The following is a 20,028-nucleotide window of genomic DNA, read 5'->3' on the forward strand; positions in this document are numbered from 1 at the left end:
AGACGGCTGTGGAGGCCAAGTCATTGGGTATTTTTTAAGCCAGGGATTGACAGATTCTTGCTTAGTACGGGTGTCAAGGGTTATGGGGGGAAATGCAGGAGAATGGGGTTGAGAGGGAAAAATAGATCAGCCATGATTAAACGACAGAGTAGACGCGATGGGCCGAATAGCCTAATTCTGCTCCTGCGTCTTATCAACTTACCGTCCCAGGTGAACCAGGAGGGACGGTGGGTTAGCAGATGATACACTGATATGGATGGGTGCAAGTTGGAATGGGACAAAAAATAAGGCACAAATACAAAGCATGGCATTATAAAAGAGTTAGAAAAAGATAGATTTTTAAAGCAGGTAAAAAGGAGAATATAATTCCAAGGCATGATAATATTCACTCTAACAATGTATAAAATGTAAACCATTTCATATTCTTTATTAATGACATTATTGGTCCATATAATTTTTGCCAACTGGCAGTTCACGTAATTTTAAAAGGAAATCAACATTTAAATAGCAAGCAATATATATAAAACCAAAACATAATAGGTTTTAGTCCAGAAACCAAATTATTTTATGCTGTTCTTTAACACCCATTTCCCTATTGCCAATAGAGGATGCTGGTAAAATGTATATCCATTCATCCTGTATACTGATGAATGACTTTGTTTAAAGTGTATTATTCAAGAAGAAAGAAAATTTATCATAAATAGTATCCTATTGTTCTAACACATTCAATTATGATAACTTTGCATCTCTGAACCATTAAAATCTTTCAAAATTGCTTTTCCGCATTATTGATCCCAATTCCTCTGCTCTTCCTATTTTGCAAACTCAATGTGCTTACGACAATAATCTTTGAGTCATATTCATAAAAATCTTAAGCTTTTCCTATATCTCTAGGAGATTTGAAGTGTATTCCTATGACATTATAAAGAGTATCATAAAAATGTGTTCCATTGCAATATTTCCCATTTGTATTGTTGAGCTGCGTGTCATCTTGAAATAAGGTAGCAGCTTTCACGAACATCGTCAATGGCCATACAATACTGTGCCAACGTGCAGGGAATACCTCCGCGCTCCTGCCCTCTACCATATGCCACTTTCACAAGACCACAGCAATCATTACTGTAGGAAAGTAAAGCAGGAGGTAATTCAAAGAATTACTGCTATATGCTTCTTAGCTTCAGTTTCAATTGAGATGGCAATTTCCAATACATATCTGATAATGTGAACATTCCATGATTATTATATTAATTTAATTCTTTAATCAAAAAATCAAATTTGCCGAAGTCGTCATCATCTGGGGCAATCAAATGGTCTTTTCTGGCTTTGGCTAGTTTCTGTTTTAGAACTTCTCTTCGATCCATCCATTCTTGCAATTCTGCTTCACTATGGGCAAGTTGGCAATTCTCTTTATCCACACAAGTACCAGCCAGGTGCCTGCAATCAACATAAACACATTAAACTAATTAATAGTTTATTTTTCTTAACAAATTGCTTTGAAATATTGGGCAAATCTTAATTTTGGGTGGCACAGCGGTAGAGTTGCTGCTTACAGCAGCAGAGATCCGGCTTCGATCCTGACTACGGGTGCTGTCTGTATGGAGTTTGTACGCTCTCCCTGTGACCACGCGGGTTTTCTCCGGGTGCTCTGGTTTCCTCTCACTTTCCAGAGATGTGCAGGTTTGTAGGTTAATTGGCTTCTGTAAAAATTGGCCTTAGTGTGTAGGAGAGTGCTAGTGTACGGGGTGATTGCTGATCGCTGCTGTATCTCTAAAGTCCAAATAGTATTTGTATAGGATATATATATAAAACCAGTGATGCAGATGTTTGGTGAGGGGGTGGACATCACAAAGGAGACACAAATCCACCACAAAACCGGGAAACACAAGATGTGGATAATTGCATCGAATTAGAATTGAACAACCAATGTAGTATTTGGCATTTAAATATTTTTTTAAATCACAATTCCAATATTATTATTATAATTCTTAAAATCCCTACTTGGTAATGATTTTTGCATCAATTTGGACATAATTCTGTTTATTGTGGGTGCACTAATAGGATTTAAAAAATGACTGTCCCTCACTGGCAATTAATTTAATGAAAACAGTAATGGAAGTAACATTAAGCAATAAAGCTCATTAAATGTGACAATAAATTTTGCAATGCAGGACATATTCACAACACGTGGCCAATTGAAAGAAATGGGCATCAAGGAATTGACAGGTAATAATCACACAGCATTCGGGTTTCGGCCCGAAACGTCGCCTATTTCCTTCGCTCCATAGATGCTGCTGCACCTGCTGAGTTTCCCCAGCAATTGTGTGTACCAATCACACAGCATTGTTTGCAATGGCATTAACTGTGACTGCTCCATGAAAGATGCATAATGTATATTAGAGAATCATGGAGTGCATGGTTCTGTATGTATATGATGCTGTATGTAGTTTTATTTTATTAAAATATTATTGCTGCCATTACAATCGGAGTAAAGGTTCACAAGCTTAATTCCCGAGATAGCGTCAGGGATATGGGGAGAAGGCATGAACGGGGTACTGATTGTGGATGATCAGCCATGATCACAGTGAATGGCGGTGCTGGGCCGAATGGCCTTCTCCTACACCTATTGTCTATTGTAAAGACTGAATGGTTAAAAAACATTGAATCTTTACTCAGATATGGTTTTGGTTAATTGAATGACTGAAATAACTTTAAGACAAAACCAATTTTATGATATATTGTATAAAACATGCATTAAACTGATACTTACATTTCGCAAACAATGAATTGTCCTGTTGGAAAGCGATGTTGCCAGCAGTTTTGATCATCTTCACAGCTAAAAACTTTCTCTTTGTGTTTCTCCGAGGTTATATGCTGCTGCCACTGTTTCTCGCTGTTGCAGTTCTTCCCACACAGCCAACAATGATAGCCAGTCTTTGGGAGAAAAATCAATAGTAATTTCCTTTAAAGGCATTGCAGCGTTAAAAATACAACAACTGGAAGGAAGGAGCATTAAAAGTAGGAGCAAAAGGAGATAAGAGCAAACACTATCTTTTTTTTTGTCTGGAGAAAACGTATAATGGCTAATAAATGAATAAAATCAATACAATGTTTCTGGAAAATGGATGGGAGCGCTAACCAGGCAGAGCAGAAGCTCAGAACAGTTGGAATCAGTCAATTTTAGAAAAACATTCATTTCAGTCTAAAAACAGAAAGATTAAGTGGGATTTGGATATTTTTCTTCAATATTAAAATCTCAAATTGTACCATTTACTAGTGAGAACACCAAGTTATACCATCCTGAATACCATTGAGCTTTATAGTACAAAAACAGGCCATGTAGCCTCCCACATCAATTGCAACACCAAGTAAGTTTCGAAATAGCAGATGCTGATTTGCAAAAAAACAGTGCTATAGTAACACAGTGGGGCAGCAGCATCTCTGGAGAACATGGATAAGTGACATTTTGGGTCGTGATCCTTCGCCAGACTGATTGTGAGGTGGGGGGGGGGGGGGGCGAGAAAGCTGGAAGAGAGGGCAGGACAAAGCCTAGCAGGTAATAGGTGGATACTGGTGAGGGGAGTTGTTGACAGGCAGATGGTTGGACAAAGGCCAGAGATGAAAAGACAGAAGGTATAGACGAGGATTGAAGAGAAATTGTTGAGCGTTAGGACGTTCCGCCCCGCCAGGCGGAGGTGAGTGTTAGCAGAGAGAAATTGATTGGGCCTCTGTTCAAGGGAGAACCAGAGCTGTTGAGACCTTCCTGGTAGAGACTGGACGTTTACGACAAAGATGTGGCAATGGGGGCTAATTATCTATACCATACTCTAATAATAATCTATAATCTATATGTATCTGTGCTAATCCTGTTTACTAGCACTCTGTCTGTGGCTTTCAATGCTTGCCAATTCAAACGTTTGTCTAAATACTTCTTAAATATTAAGTTGGAATTTACACCTCCGAATGTGTTTAGTAGTACGACTTCTGAATTCATGCATCATTGTGATCATTATTAGTTGAAAGTTAATTTCCAAATGTAGCTAGTTCTGGTAAAATTAAACGTCATCGCTTTCTCGTTACCAATGTGTCGTATTAAAGAGTAATTTAATAAGAAAAAATTGTAAGCAAAAGTATAAAGATAACTTTTTGAATCAAAAATTCACATACAACCTGGAAAGATTTGAGGTTGGGAAGCATCTTGAGGGTCACATCACCAAGCAAGCCAAGAGAGAATATTCCTTTCATAGATTGCAAATCTTTGTTTCGAATTTGTTTAATATACCGCATAATCGGTTGTACAGTATGAAACAAGCTCTTCAGCCCAACTTGTCCCCCCAACCAAGTAACTGAATTGAGCTAGACCCAGTTGTCTGCATCTGTTTCATGTCCGTCAAGCCATTCAGTTGCATAGATTTTAAATAAAAATGCACTTTATTTTGACATCCTAGTAATGAGGAAGAAATAGAGTTTGTTGATACCAAGTGGAGATTAACCTTCAGCTAAAATGATTCCAGAATGAATGAGTGCAGTAGTCATTAGTATTCAGAGGTGAATTCATCAATAATATGCACACCTAGCACAAAGTTATAAACCAGCTGTATGGCCAATTTTTCTTTGATAGCAACTAGACTATTGAGATTTTAAGTAGTTGCAACCAAGTAAGTTTATGGGCTATGATGGACAATAAAGTACTTCAAATTTACAGTATGTTGCATAAATTAAATTGTGAATGTATCATTATACCATCGGTCAATATTGCAAAATTAAGTTTGCATTCTTTTTTATCACTTTTAAAATAAATCTGCTCAGAACCAGCAAACGATCTGTTAAGTACTTACTATTAATCAATCACTTACCACAAGGTCAGCATAGTCCGTAGGCATGTGTATCTGCTTCCCATTTTCCTTTGGTACAGAAGCTGTTTCTTCTTTCTCTGGCTCGTGGCTCTTCAGCCACTTTTCATATAGCTGTTCCATATCTAAGACTGATAATTAAAATTAAAATTGTATAATTAGAATGAAATTTAGAAGGTGACCAAGCAGCAGCAGTTAAACTTTTTAATTTTCGACTATTGAACACTGAAAGGATTATAGTATGCGATGATCAGACGGAAAAGCAACTCAAAATACAGGAGCAGCCTTGACCTTGTACAACGGTGCAGCATGCTCGCAACACCGTACTGCCTACCCTGGCTGCTGTTTCTTATATTTTTATGAATGAGATGGTATCATAGCACTTTGATTTATACTGTACGTTCCAATGAGCGGCACAGTGGCTCAGCGATAGAGTTGTTGCCTTACAGCACCAGAGACCAGTGTTGCCTTACAGCACCAGACCCCAGATGCTGTCTGTACGGAGTATGTACATTCTCCCTGTGACCGTGTGGGTTTTCTGCAGTTGCTCTGGTTTCCTTCCACACTCCAAAGCCGTGCAGGTTTGTAGGTTAATTGGCTTCTGTAAATTGTACATGCATTGTCCCCTATGTGTCCCCGGTGGGCCGAAGGGCCTGTTTACACGCTGTAGGTCCAAAGTATGAACTGTACGGTATTTTGAATAGGAAAAATATGTCTGTGGAAATCACAGTAATTGTAGGCCCCATAGCAGAAGTGTCTTGCTCTCTCTCTCTCTCGCTCTCTCTTTCGAGTGGTGGTGGAGGCAGAAACGACAGTGGCATTCCAGAGGCTTTTGGATAGGTACATGCATATGCAGGTAATGGAGGGATTTGGATCACATGCTGGCAGATGTGATTAGTTTTACTTGCAGCATGTTCAGCACGGACATTGTGGGCCAAGGGCCTGTTCCTGTGCTGCTTAACAATTAAAAAAGGATTACTCTTAAGAATAATACTTGATTTACATGATTACAGGTTTTAAAGCTGTTTTGAAAAGTACAGAGATAAGTAAAGTTTTTGTCTGCACTTACGGTTATTGTCTTTCATATAGGTCCACATGTCTTTTTCTTCGAGACTGTGGGCAAAGGAGCAGTTCCCAATGTACCCACATTTCTTTCCTTTAGCTATATGCACGCATAACTGTAACAGAAAGATGAAACTAAAGATGCTTAATTTGCATTGATATTTACGTATTTAATGATCATAATAAAAACACTTACATCAAATTGTTGTGGAATTGGTTTCTTTGATGGCAAAGGGCGTATAGTTGTCCACTTTTTACGTTCATTGGACATCACTAGAAGCACACGACGCTCTTTGGTCCAACTTTAACAGGTTTTAAAAAACATGTTTGCAAAGATATTACAATATTTCATTTCCAGTAGCATATGGCTATTACATATTGGTATTTTTTACCATGATAATTAAAGTACAGCAGATAGTTATGACTGGTGCTTTGATAAAGTCAATATTAAAAACTCCAGGGTACACAAAAATGCTGGAGAAACTCAGCGGGTGCAGCAGCATCTATGGAGCGAAGGAAATAGGCAACGTTTCGGGCCGAAACCCTTCTTCAGACTGAAGTCTGAAGTTTTGTGTACCTTTGATTTTCCAGCATTTGCAGTTCCTTCTTAAAAACTCCAGGTACTGCTATGTATTTTCCTATTTGACAAACAAGCTCCACATCTTGGGTCAGGGGAAGAAACAGGAATTTAGTGTTCTCTGAACACATAAAATAAGAACAGGATTTTGCCACGGTGCCTTCCAAGTCTGTCCTGCCATTCAAGATGAACATGACGGATCTGTCCCTAATCTCAATCCTCCTTTTATACCAGTCCCTAAAAGTTCTCAGTTCCCCGATGGTTAAAAATTGTATCCATCTCTGCTTTAAATACTTCAAATGGGTTGGCCTCCACAAATTTTTGGAGATAGATAATTGTGGTGATTCATTACCCTCTGGGAGAAAGAGTTTCACAGGTTTAAACAACAAGCCCTTCAACTCGAAACTAAGCCTCTCGTTCAAGACCCTCCCAGCGGTGAAAATCCTGTCACAACCTCAACTGATGTTATATGTTTCAATGAAATCACCCTCATGTCTTCAACACTCTAAAGAACACAGACCCCAACCTATTCAGCCTCTCATGATAGGACAATACTCTCATCCCCAAAATTAGTCCTGTGAATCACATTTGGACTGCCTCCAATACTACCACTGTACACTCCTGTGTTATGGACATCTTGTTCCTAGTAAACAGCCTTATTGCAATGTTACATAACATGAACCCTTGACAAAAATAGACAACATTTGTTTCTTCTTTTGTATTGTGTTTAGTTAACTTTCCACCACCCCCACAAATTCCTTAAGAGTCAATTTTTTTAATTTGTGTTTTAAATTCTTTGGTAATGATTTGTGAATTTGTGAGGACGAATAACCAAGCTGCCCTAACCTATGGCTACACTGTATATCAGGACCCACTAATTTATTATATATGAAGTCTCAAAACTATTTAATGTAACAGCAAGGCCACTAGCACTGTATTATTTATGCATTAATGTCATGTCTCACTCAGATGAGATAAATGTGCAGTAGATTGTAGTAATCAAAGTGTTGCTGCAGATATACAATGCCTTACAATTATCTTCACTCTGCCCCTCCATTCCAATATCATCACTGGCAAGTATCTCCTTATTTCCATGCTAGCATAAAGCAATTTTGCCATAGGAAATAAAGCCATGCAGCTTCATATCAAAGCAGCTTTCAACTGACATGTTACTGATTGCAAATTATTGAAAATTAACTGCTAAAGTTTCAGTCCATCAAATCTAGTTGTTGAAGATTTAGATTTTGTTTTCCTACATTTTTGCACAATTTTCCCCACATCTCTATTGCCATTTTTCCGTATCTCTCAATTTCTTTTTTATATCCAATTCAATTATAATGCATCATTCTAATTTAAGGATGCTGTTCTGTCTTTGCACCATTTCTTTCAAAATCCTTCAATGAGATTAGTTCAGATCCAACTTGCCCTGTTCTCTCGTATATCACGAGTGAGTCGAGAATGCCGATGCACACCAATTATGAATGGGGGGTGGAAACATAATTGCTGTTGTATCAACTAAGGCAAATGCAATTCAATGGATGCTGTTTATTCACCTATCATTATGGCCCAATGTCATTGTAACACTAATCAGAGAAATAACTGTAGCAAATTTATATTCAGAAAACATTTCTACTTCAAGCATCAGGTTATTATCTAGTGTCATAATTTTAATGAAGTAACAAATTATAATATCATACCCACTGCAGCTAATCTAATCCCTGCTTTAAATGGTCACAGTTTCTTGCACAATCCAAACATACTTTGAAATTTACATGTTACAATAAAAGCAATAAATAAATTATTGCACAAATATCTATAATGCTACAGTGCAATTACTCAAGAATCCTCATTTAACAACGATGATCTAACTACTTACAGATGTCTTGCTTTAGTATTGCAGTATTTTCTGTTCTTGTCTGGCTCACTGACCTGTCCATTACCCCAGCATTGTCCACAAACAAACATGAGCTTTAAGTTGGGGTTCTTAAATTTCGATACACCAACAGGTACCTTAAAAATAATTTAAAAAAACAAATCACTGACCATTCACTTCAAATCAGACAAAACAATACTATAAGATAGGATGACATAGTGGTTCAGCGGTAGAGTTGCTGCCTTACAGCATCAGGGACCCGGGTTTGATCCTGACCATGGATGCTGTCTGTACGGAGTTTGTATTTTCTCTCTGCGGCTGTGTGGGTTTTCTCCAGGTGATCTGGTTTCCTCCCCATACTCCAAAGATGTACAGGTTTCTACGTTAATTGGTTACGGTAAAAAAAATGTGAAGTGTGTGTCGGATAGTGTTAATGTAAAGGGTAATCGCTGGTCGTCGCGGACTCGGTGGGCCGATGGGCCTGTTTCCGTGCTGTATCCCTAAAGTCTAAATTCAATAGTATGTGCATGGTTCATCAGTTTAATGTTTTCCAACATTATGGTGTCCGAAATAATCCTGCTAGTTAAACTCCTGCAGCAGGGTTTAATATTAGGAAAAAAAAGTTCCCATGTTATAGGAGCAGAATTAGGCCATTCTGCCCATCAAGACTACTTAGCCATTCAATCATGGCTGATAGGTATCTTTCCCTCAACCCCATTATCCTGCCTTCTCCCCAACCATTCATAGTTAGATGAGACATCTTCAATACTGGGTAGTATCCAGCAAAAATTAATGGATGAACTGAATGTTCCCTCTGTGCTAAAATTTCTAGAATTCCAATAACTTATAATGAAGAAATATGAGTGGGAGAGGGCAATCCTTTTCAACTATTGCAATTGCTTTCAGTATCTGAATAATTAGGCACAGTTGGGATTTATCACCTCCCTCTAATCTCAAAATGGGTGGTTTTAAATTACATTACTGACCGAATTCAAAGTGTGAAGGCATGCTCTTGACTGCGGTAAAACTAGTGATATTTCACTATAGTGATATAGTGATATTTCACTAGTGATATAGACATTTCACCCACCTTTGCCTGTGTGTGAATGTGTGTGAATGTGTGTGAGTGATTGGTGGTGGTCGGAGGGGCCGTAGGCGCAGATTGGCAGCCACGCTTCCGTCAGTCTGCCCCAGGGCAGCTGTGGCTACAGAAGTAGCTTACCACCACCGAGTGTGACTGAGGAGTGAATGAATAATGCGATGTAAAGCGCCTTGAGTATTAGAAAGGCGCTATATAAATCCCATCCATTATTATTATTATTATATAATTCTGTGAGAATTTACCATCTGGTATTAGTTAGCAATTGTTCCGGCCTACATAAAATGAATGGTTTGACTATTGTATCAAGCAACCGCAATCAAGTAAAAATGCTAATTTCCAGAGTAATTTTAACACTTAGACCCCACCCACCTACCTATATAATTTAGCAACACTGGTAATAGTGGAGTGTGCAATATCTGCTTCGATAACGACACACACACACACTTGGAAATCCTAAATTTCCAGGACACCAGTCTGTGGCAAAATTTCAGAGGTTTGTAGGCCTACGTTACCAGGAATCCATGCGAGACTGCAATAGAACAGCAGAAATGGGTGCACAGCAGTTTGGAGGCTTCTCCTTTTTCTGAAATTCCACAGAAATGGGTGTAGTCAGCTTAGAACAACTGGCACTCCATCGTGTAACTGCAATGTTCATTTCACATATTCGTGGTGTAGGAACAAATGTACGTATTTGAAATTATATTCAAGGGTCCATCTTGAGTTCTGAAGCACATGGTTTAAACAGCAATTGACTGGATCAAGTTATAAACCCAATTTTACTGCATTTCTAGATTGGATTAAGAATATGTACAAGAGAAAAGGAGCAAACAGGTCAAACTGTGAAAAAGATCACTGTTACATTGAGATGTGTATGACAGTTAATATTCTGCAAAAATAGCTGTTTATAATCCATTAACGTATAGTAAATCGTCTTCCATTTGCTTATAATTATTCTTTTAGGAGTAAATCCAACGTGATCAATCATAGGGTGACAAGTTTATGAACAGAATTTTTATTACAAATATGCATACACAGGTTATCACAAAAATATTAAAGAACCAAATAAATGATTTAAAAATTTGAGACTCAATTGTATTTGGGTATATGCATCCAATTTTCTCTTCACAGTTAACATTTTCATTTGTTTCAATGCACACCACCGCTGTCTTTTACTTCCCGAAAACCTTTGTCAGCCAATTGTCATTACAAGATAGCAAGTTTGTAAGACAATCATATGAAGAATACTCATTATTCTCTGCACTGCAGAACTCCCTCACTAAAAAGGGGATCTTATCTGCCAAATAACTTCTGACATTCTACATAGTCAGCTATTCTCAGACCATGGACAGCTGAACAGTCAGTGGAACATTAGCCTACATTTCCTGGAACTCCACATTTTTATTCCCTTAATCTACTATGTTAATCAGTCCATGTGAGTTGCGATCTAAACTGAATTCACACATCAAATAACGTTCCCTGAGAAACATACTCAGATACATTTGGGGAGGTTTACCTGCCCTGCCTGGACACTTGCTTCCATGATCTGCCAATACTTCTTCGATTCCTGAGTAATTGCTTCATGAGTTATATCTGGCAATGAGAATTTAATAATAATATAAAATTTCAACTGAAAGTTTCAAACATACATACACACAAAAAGGAACACATAAAATAAAACTATAATAATTGTTCTTAAAATATAAATTACACATAAATAAGCTCGATATCTTCAGAGATACAGCACGGAAACAGGTCCGTCAGCCCACTGAGCGATCACCCCATACACCAACACTATCCGACACACTAGGGACAATTTACAATTTTACCAAAGCCAATCAACCTAAAAACCGTCTTTGGAGTGTGGGAGGAAACCGGAGCACCTGGAGAAAACCCACTGTCACAGGGAGAACATACAAACTTCATACAGTCAGCACGTGTAAGAAATACACGGAACCAGTCTCCTGCGCTGTAAAGCAGCAACTCGACCGCCACGCCACTGTGCCGCCCTGATTTGATTTTCTTTTTTTGAAATGTTTATAATTATCATATACCCAAGTCTTTTGCCAGTAGCATATACTTTAAACAAATCAATTAGCAACATGCAAATTCCTTTATCAAGCTTGGGCTATTAAGATAAACGTACACAAAGGTATTATTATATTCTAGGGTACACAAAATTGCTGGGGAAACTCAGCGGGTGCAGCAGCATCTATGGAGCGAAGGAAATAGGCGACGTTTCGGGCCGAAACCCAGTACTGAATTAAATCAGTACTGCAGAGCAATAGCAATGAACATTGAACAATTAACCTGGGGTTAATTCGCCTACACATTTGTTGATTTTGGATTTGTACATATTTTTTCTCATTGACTGACTGTGTTTGGTTCTGGTAAACCGGTATCTGTCCATCATTAGTTGTTCGTAAATAAGTGAAATAACATGGGAACCCTTGTCCTAAACCTTTATAATCCCCAATTTGCTACTGAGATTTATACTTCCACATTCTGCTCATGTGCTAAAATGGAGCAATTATTATTATTAAATTTCATCGCATTGAGGGATGGTTATAATGGCAATATGTTAAATTACAGTAAAGCTAACAGTGGCAACCAATTGGAATAATCCATGCAACAAACTTCAAATGTAGTGCTTCAAAATACTTTACAACAAGTATTTGTTCGCATTATATAAATTACAATAACAGAATCCCAGATTAAAATCATTTACACCTAAATTAAATCAGTACTGCAGAGCAATAGCAATGAACATTGAACAATGAACAAATTAACAATCCAAAAACTGCAACATTGATAGGAGGGAATGGATTTAAAACAGAATCACCATTCATTCCGACAAGCACTCCAATAAATGGAGGTCCCTACAATGCAAATTAACTCCATATTGATCACTGGGCACATTGACAAAATATGATTGAGATCTTACAGTAGGTTTACTCCATCTTAACTTCATAAGACAACTCTACTCCATCATTCAATGGCTTATCTATCTTTCCCTCTCAACCCCATTACCTTTGACATCAATACAAATCATGATTCTGTCAATCTCCACTTTAATGAATGCACCTGAATTTAAAATCATCTTGCTGTTCAGAATTTGCCACAAGCCAATAGGAAGAAAAATTAATAATTCTCTTCATGGGTGAAACACTTCTAAAATGATTTGATAAACTTCAGAGGTCTTTCAAATGGGGGATTTATAATGGGGAATACAGAAATGGACGAGAAATTAAACCGATCCTCTGTGTTTGTCTTCACCAAAGATACAAAAGACAACTGCAAGAAATATTAGAGAACCAAAGATCTAGTCAGATAAAGGAATTTACATCAGAGTAAAAATATTTAAGAAAGAACTGCCGATGCTGGAAAAATTGAAGGTAGACAAAAATGCTGGAGAAACTCAGCGGGTGAGGCAGCATCTATGGAGCGAAGTAATAGGTGACATTTCGGGTCAAGACCCTTCTTCAGACTGATGTGGGAGTGGGGGGGGTGGGAAGAAGAAAGGAAGAGGTGGAGACAGTGGGCTGTGGGAGAGCTGGGAAGGGGAGGGGAAGGAGGGAGAAAGCAAGGATTACCTGAAATTGGAGAAGTCAATGTTCTTACCGCTGGTAGACAAAAATGCTGGAGAAACTCAGCGGGTTCGGCAGCATCTATGGAGCGAAGGAAATAGGCAACGTTTCGGGCCAAAACCCTTCTTCATGGAGGCCCAGGACAGAAAGGTCAAATTTGGAATGGGAGGGGGAGTTGAAGTGCTGAGCCACCAGGAGATCAGGTTGGTTAATGCGAACTGTGCGGAGGTGTTGGGCGAAGCGATCACCAAGCCTGCGCTTAGCCTCACCGATGTAGATCAGTTGACTCCGATGTAGAGCAGTTGATTGAGAATTGGTTAACAGTCAGAGTGGGAGCAAGTCAGCAGTCAGAGACCATTCCACAGACAGGTGCTTGGGGCCAACTGTTCATAATCCATATAAATGATTTAGCTGAGTAGACAAAACTAGGTCTGATTCAAGTAGTGCGAGGAACTAATTTCAATTAGCATGGAGAACTTGTAAAATTCCCATTCATAGGGGACAAAGTATGAGATTAAAAGGGAGCCAAGTCCTTGAGTACTCAGGAGTTTTAAAGGAAAGCTGAAGGATGGTGGACACAATAGTTGACTTTTCTAAACTCATTGAATTCCAGGAGGGTATCAGAGGATTGGAAGTTAGCATATGTGGCTCCCTTAAAGAAGCGAGGTAGACAAATGTTTGACCATAGAAACACAGCGTGGTCCAGGAGCTTGGCTCTTAGCTAAAAAAGGGGAAATTATATATAATCGGAACAGATACCAGAATTACATATGACAAATAGAACGACTAATACTTCAACAAATTGATAACCTCAGAGGAATGCAGAAAAAGAGCAGAACTTCAAGAGAAAACATTCTCCTGTGTTACAGCACCTACTTGTATCTCGTTGCATCATCCAGACTTTCAGTTCAGCTAGACTGTGTGCATAGAAACAATCTTCTTCTCTATGACAACCAAAGCGCACTTCATGCCGGCAGAGATCAAGCTGTTTGGTGTTTTCAAAAGGGCGAATTTTAGAATATTTCACTGTTGTCTCTCGAAAAATGTGAACGAGGCACCTATTTAAAAGATAAGAGGGTTCTATATAAAGAAAGCCATGGTATATTTCAGTAATTTAAAAAAACAAGCAGAAATAGCTCAAGCAAACATTAAAATAGCACAGAGAGTACTGTTTTAATACATGTTTACATACAATTATTAGATAGACAATAGACAATAAGTGCAGTAGGAGGCCATTTGGTCCTTCGAGCCAGCACCGCCATTCAATGTGATCATGGCTGATCATCCCCAATCAGTAACCCGTTCCTGCCTTCTCCCCATATCCCCTGACTCCGCTATCTTTAAGAGCCCTATCTAGCTCTCTCTTGAAAGTATTCAGAGAACCGGCCTCCACTGCCCTCTGAGGGAGAGAATTCCACAGACTCACCACTCTCTGTGAGAAAAAGAGTTTCCTCGTCTCTGTTCTAAATGGCTTACTCCATATTCTTAAACTGGGGCCCCTGGTTCTGGACTCCCCCCAACATTGGGAACATGTTTCCTGCCTCTAGCGTGTCCAAACCCTTAATAATTTTATGTTTCAATAAGATCCCTTCTCATCCTTCTAAACTCCAGAGCATACAAGCCCAGCCGCTCCATTCTCTCAGCATATGAATTGAGTGAGGAATTAGGGAACGTTATTTGTATTAAATACGGGCCACGTAGGTTATAACACAATTACAATTTGGAAATACAGCACCATTTATAAGTTACTTTGGAAATTCATAGGCAGAAAAAAAAATGTCTTGGATTTAGTCAGCTTATGGGGCAAAGTTTCCGTAAAACTTTGATTGTCTCCGAGGATCACAGCTGCTATTTTAATCATGGATGGCCACTGAAAATGACAAGCAGTCATTTCTCTTGACAATCGTGCAATTGCATTCCACTAAGCAATGTAACATATAACCTTTAATATTTTTAGCTTGCAAGAACAAAAATAAATTCATTGCTATTGAAAAGACTTAATTTTGAAAATCTTGCAAGAAAAATAAAACTGTTATTGCGAATCCGAAATCCTCAAGCCTCTAACCCCCATTGACACAATTGTCTTTATAACATGACTTTCTATAAAACAAGGTTTCTTAATTATGCAACTATCTCATTATAGAAGAACTATCTCTACAAGCATGATTATTTCAAGCCTGCAAAATTTGCAATTGTATAGGTTTATCAGGGCTTTGTGTAGGTTAAGGGCAGCATGGTGGCGCAGCGGGAGAGTGCCAGAGACCCAGGTTCTATCCTAACTATGGGTGGTGTCTGTACGGGGTTTGCACGTTCTCCCCATAACCACGTGGGTTTTCTCCAGGAGCTCCGGTTTCCTCCCACATTCCAAGGATGTACAGGTTCGTCGGTTAATTGGCTTCGGTAAAAATTGTAACACTGTTCCCAGTGTGTAGGATAGTGGCAGTGTATGAGGATCGCTGGTCAGCACAGACATGGTGGGCCGAAGGGCCTGTCTTTGCGCTGTATTACTAAACTAATCACATTTCCTGCATTATGGTTGGCGCCTTATCATTTACTCCTTCATTTCATGTACAAATGTTGAGGCCTGTTGACATGATATAATGATATCTTAAATCCACCACAGAGAGCCGAGCCTTACATTACAATTTCTGGATTTTGCATGGTTATGTCCCCAGCAGTGGAAAACATTTACAAGTTCCCATACTGCAATGGAACTACATATCCCACAGGCAGACTCTCTAACCTGATCAATGTAGGTCAGAGTACTTTACCACACAGCTTGGCAAAGTAAATAAAAACAGATGCTGCACATCTGAAATATATCAAAAAATGTTAAAAACATCCTGCATCCGGGGGGAAAGAAACAGAATTAACATTTCTGGTCTGAAGATATTTGTTTGAACAGCAAGAGACCAAATAGGCAAGTATGAAAAAATCTTATTTGTAGAAATTCAATGAAAATAGATTTCCTTTTTAATTCTGTTACCAATGCTTAAAGCGGCCTTTTCACGGGGCGATTTGACGCAAGAGTTAACCGGAGTTTAACATCGTGGGAACCTCGTGCGATAACAGTGCGGCATTCGTGGACCACCGTGGACCACCGTAGCGCTAATGGCAGGTCATCGTGTAACTTGGTCACTCGGGAGAAAATTCAAGAAAGTTTGAATTTCTCCAAGAGTGACTTGTACACTTGTGGTTGAGTATTGCAACATTATATGAACGTAGTGGCCAGTGCGATATCCGTAATAACTCTTGCGGGTACCGTGGGAACTCCTGCGAACGGTGAACCCGGAAGCTGGACAGAGGGAACAGAAGGTGAGTAAAAATTATCTTATGTGGGATTGAATTTAAAAAATAAATAAAAATAAAGATTTGCATCCGCATATGGACATCAACTTATTCATGAGTTATGTTAATGAGATTCAAGAAAATAACTATAATCTTTAAAAGGGACTTTAAAAGGGACTTTACTGAAAGGTTACGCATTTTTATGGTCCGTGAGAAATTTTTCACATGTACTTCTTTGAGAGATACAGGTCGGAGTCCTCGGGTCCAGGGGTTCGGAACGCTACCAATCAATGTTGTACAGAGACCCGTGTAAGGAGTGAACTGTACATGCTGGTTTAAACCGAAGACAGACACAAAAAGCTGGAGTAACTCAGCGAGTCAAGCAGCATCTCTGGAGAAAAAAAGCTGATGTTTCGGGACGAGACACATCTTCAGACTCAATTCCGATTAGGCTGTCTGAAGAAGGGTTCCGGTGTTGGGGGAGTCCAGAACCAGGGTCCCAGTTTTACAGTCTACCGTGGGAACTCTTTAACTCAGTAAAGTAAAGTAGCCTTTATTGTCATATCAGCGCACAGGCAGCAGTTGACTGTTGCTCTATTCAGTTTCCCAGGGGGTCGGGACGGGACTGGAGTTGGGAGAGAAAGGTGGGGGAGTCGAGGGAGAGGAGGGGGAGACAGATGGGGGTGTCTTCATTTACTGACGGCGGGTGTCTGTCACTGAAACAGGCAGGTGAGATTTCACATCCACCTTGTGTGTGCCTCTCTCTCTCTCTCCCTCCCTCTTACACAGGCTGAGAGACTCTGCCTCTGTGAGTGTACGTCTCTTTCTCCCTCTCCCACACACAGTAAGACCGAGGTACTGTGCTCAGGGCCGGTGCTAGGAATTGCGGGGCCCAATTAGAAAACTGATGGCGGGGCCCCTACTCTCAGGGCCGGCCTTAGGGGGTGCGGGGCCCAATTGGGAACAATTTTGGTGAACCCCAGATTCCCAGCCAAGGTGTGTCAGCCCAGTTATTTAGTATATATTATGAAATTGTACACTAGGGTGTGATGGATTATACACTGTGTGAATCTCTCCCGCTCCCTCCCGTTTGACTGTCAGTAGCTCCGCTGCTTCCAACCTTTACCGTAGCAGCTAATTACCATTAAACTGCATTATGTGATTGGACACAATGCCCTTGGAGACAGCGGCTGATTGGACGGGAGGAGATCTATTTGTGATTGGACGGGAATTTTAAAGCAAGCTGGTTGGTGATTGGATGCAACCCCCTTAGAGACAACGATTGATTGGCCGCCAAACAAAATTGTCAAATCTGTAACAAAAATCGCGGGTCGGTGCGAACTCAGTGGATCTGGTTGTATCTCCAAACTAATCTGGTTGTATCAACCAGACTATCTGGTTGTATCTCCAAACTAATCTGGTTGTATCAACCAGACTATCTGGTTGTATCTCCAAACTAAACAGTATAACATGCAGGTACATTCATTTAAAATTCAGTGATTATTTCACATGATTTCTCACTGTGTAAAGCTCAATGTCTGACCAATTTCTGTTTAACACGTTTGGTCTGCCGTGAGCATTTTTCTCTCCCAAAATAGTTCACATCTAGCAAACCGATCAACGAACCAGACAGCAGTTGGACGCAGTCATAGAACCATAGACAATAGGTGCGGGAGTAGACCATTTGGCCCTTCGAGCCTGCACAGCCATTCAATATGATCATGGCTGATCATCCAACTCAGTATCCTGTACCTGCCTTCTCTCCGTACCCCCTGATTCCTTTAGCCACAAGGGCCACATCTAACTCCCTCTTAAATATAGCCAACGAACTGGCCTCAACTACATTCTGTGCCAGAGAATTCCAGAGATTCACCACTCTCTGTGTAAAAAATGTTTTTCTCATCTCAGTCCTAAAAGATTTCCTCTTTATCCTTAAACTGTGACCCCTTGTTCTGGACTTCCCCAACATCGGGAACAATCTTCCTGCATCTAGCCTGTCCAACTCCTTAAGAATTTTGTAAGTTTCTATAAGATCCCCCTCAATCTTCTAAATTTTAGCGAGTGCAAGCCGAGTCTATCCAGTCTTTCTTCATATGAAAGTCCTGACATCCCAGGAATCAGTCTGGTGAACCTTCTCTGTACTCCCTCTATGGCAAGAATGTATTTCCTCAGATTAGGAGACCAAAACTGTACGCAATACTCCTGGTGTGGTCTCACCAAGACCCTGTACAACTGCAGTAGAACCTCCCTGCTCCTATACTCAAATCATTTTGCTATGAATGCTAACATACCATTCGCTTTCTTCACTGCCTGCTGCACCTGCATGCCTACTTTCAATGACTGGTGTACCATGACACCCAGGTCTCGTTGCATCTCCCCTTTGCCTAATCGGCCACCATTCAGATAAAAGTCTACTTTCCTGTTTTTGCCACCAAAGTGGGTAACCTCACATTTATCCACATTATACTGCATCTGCCATGCATTTGCCCACTCACCCAGCCTATACAAGTCACCTTGTAGCCTCCTAGTTTAGAGGGGTTTAAACGGTTTAGAGATGTTTAGAGGGCTTCAGATAGGTTTAGAAGTGTTCAGAAGTGTTGTAGAGGGAAATAGGGGGGGGGGGGGGGATAGACGGGGTTTAGAGGTGTTCAGAGGGTCCCAGAGGGGTTTAGAGACGTTATAAGCCCCCCGTGAGAAATTGTATTTCTCTGAAATTGAAGATAGACATAAAGCTGGAGTAACTCAGCAGGACAGGCAGCGCAGCGACTCTGGAGAGAAGACCCTTCTTCAGACTGAATTGAACTCTCGTCGGTGAGAGTACTTGTGATTGTCTGAAGACGGGTCTCGACCAGAAACGCAACCCTCTCCCCAGAGCCCATGCCCGTCCCGCTGAGCCACCTTCAACTTCAGAGCCAAACAAAAAACACAGAGTGCTGGAGGAACTCAGCGGTCAAGGCGGCTGCCTCACCCGCTGGGTTTCTCCAGCATTTTTGTCTACCGCTAAACGTCAATGATTCTGGGAATGCTGAGGAGACAGGGTGATAGAGAGGGAGTGGGAGAGCTAGAGAGAGACGAGATGGTGAGCGGGAGAGAGAGAAGGAGGGAGAGAGAGAGCAAAGCACAGAGAGACACAACGTGGGTCGGTAGGTGAATGACTAACCTGCCCACCAGGAAGAAGCCCCTTCTCGCGGTCCGGGGCCCTCACTCATGATGGTGAGTTTAAAGAAATTCTCAATGTGTCATCGATCTACATTCCTCAGTAAATGTAATTGTGTTTTAAACAAGTATTTATGACGCCGCGTGAATTTTATACAAAGGAACACGGCGTCATTAATACTCATTCAAAACACAATAACATTTACTGAGGAATGTGGATGGATGCAGATTGATATAACAACTTGTTAACAACTTCATGTTAAGAAGTGCTAACAGTACTAGTTAACAAATCGTTTGTGTCTGATGGCCGTGCAGCGGTTGTTATACATGGTCGTTTAAAAAAAAAATCCGCATGGCGAATTAAAAAATATAATCTTTATTTAACAAGGAGAATTCGTATTTCCGTACGAAATACGGAACATTAGTGCGGGGCCCCCATTAGGCGCGGGGCCCAATTGGGGGCAATCGGTCAAATCGGCTTAAAACCGGCCCTGACTGTGCTCAGTCCATCTGTGTCTCCCACATACACAGTAAAA

At 40.2% G+C, this 20,028-nt stretch overlaps 1 protein-coding gene across 3 annotated transcripts in view; it reads right to left on the reverse strand.

Annotated features, from left to right (window-relative positions):
• Window positions 1-395: 395 nt before the first annotated feature.
• zc3h7a (zinc finger CCCH-type containing 7A) overlaps window positions 396-20,028 on the reverse strand; it is an 84,077-nt gene continuing 64,444 nt past the window's right edge. For all 3 annotated transcript variants that reach the window (XM_033040450.1, XM_033040452.1, XM_033040451.1), the window contains 8 exons: window positions 13,925-14,106; window positions 10,978-11,054; window positions 8,366-8,499; window positions 6,109-6,214; window positions 5,920-6,028; window positions 4,854-4,981; window positions 2,768-2,931; window positions 396-1,434 (listed from right to left, as the gene is read on the reverse strand). In XM_033040450.1, the coding sequence (XP_032896341.1) occupies window positions 1,245-1,434; window positions 2,768-2,931; window positions 4,854-4,981; window positions 5,920-6,028; window positions 6,109-6,214; window positions 8,366-8,499; window positions 10,978-11,054; window positions 13,925-14,106 (1,090 nt within the window). In that variant the 3' untranslated portion in view covers window positions 396-1,244. The remainder of the gene's footprint in view (window positions 1,435-2,767; window positions 2,932-4,853; window positions 4,982-5,919; window positions 6,029-6,108; window positions 6,215-8,365; window positions 8,500-10,977; window positions 11,055-13,924; window positions 14,107-20,028) is intronic.

Source organism: Amblyraja radiata, chromosome 22, assembly GCF_010909765.2.
Source record: "Amblyraja radiata isolate CabotCenter1 chromosome 22, sAmbRad1.1.pri, whole genome shotgun sequence".
Lineage (NCBI taxonomy): Eukaryota > Metazoa > Chordata > Chondrichthyes > Rajiformes > Rajidae > Amblyraja > Amblyraja radiata.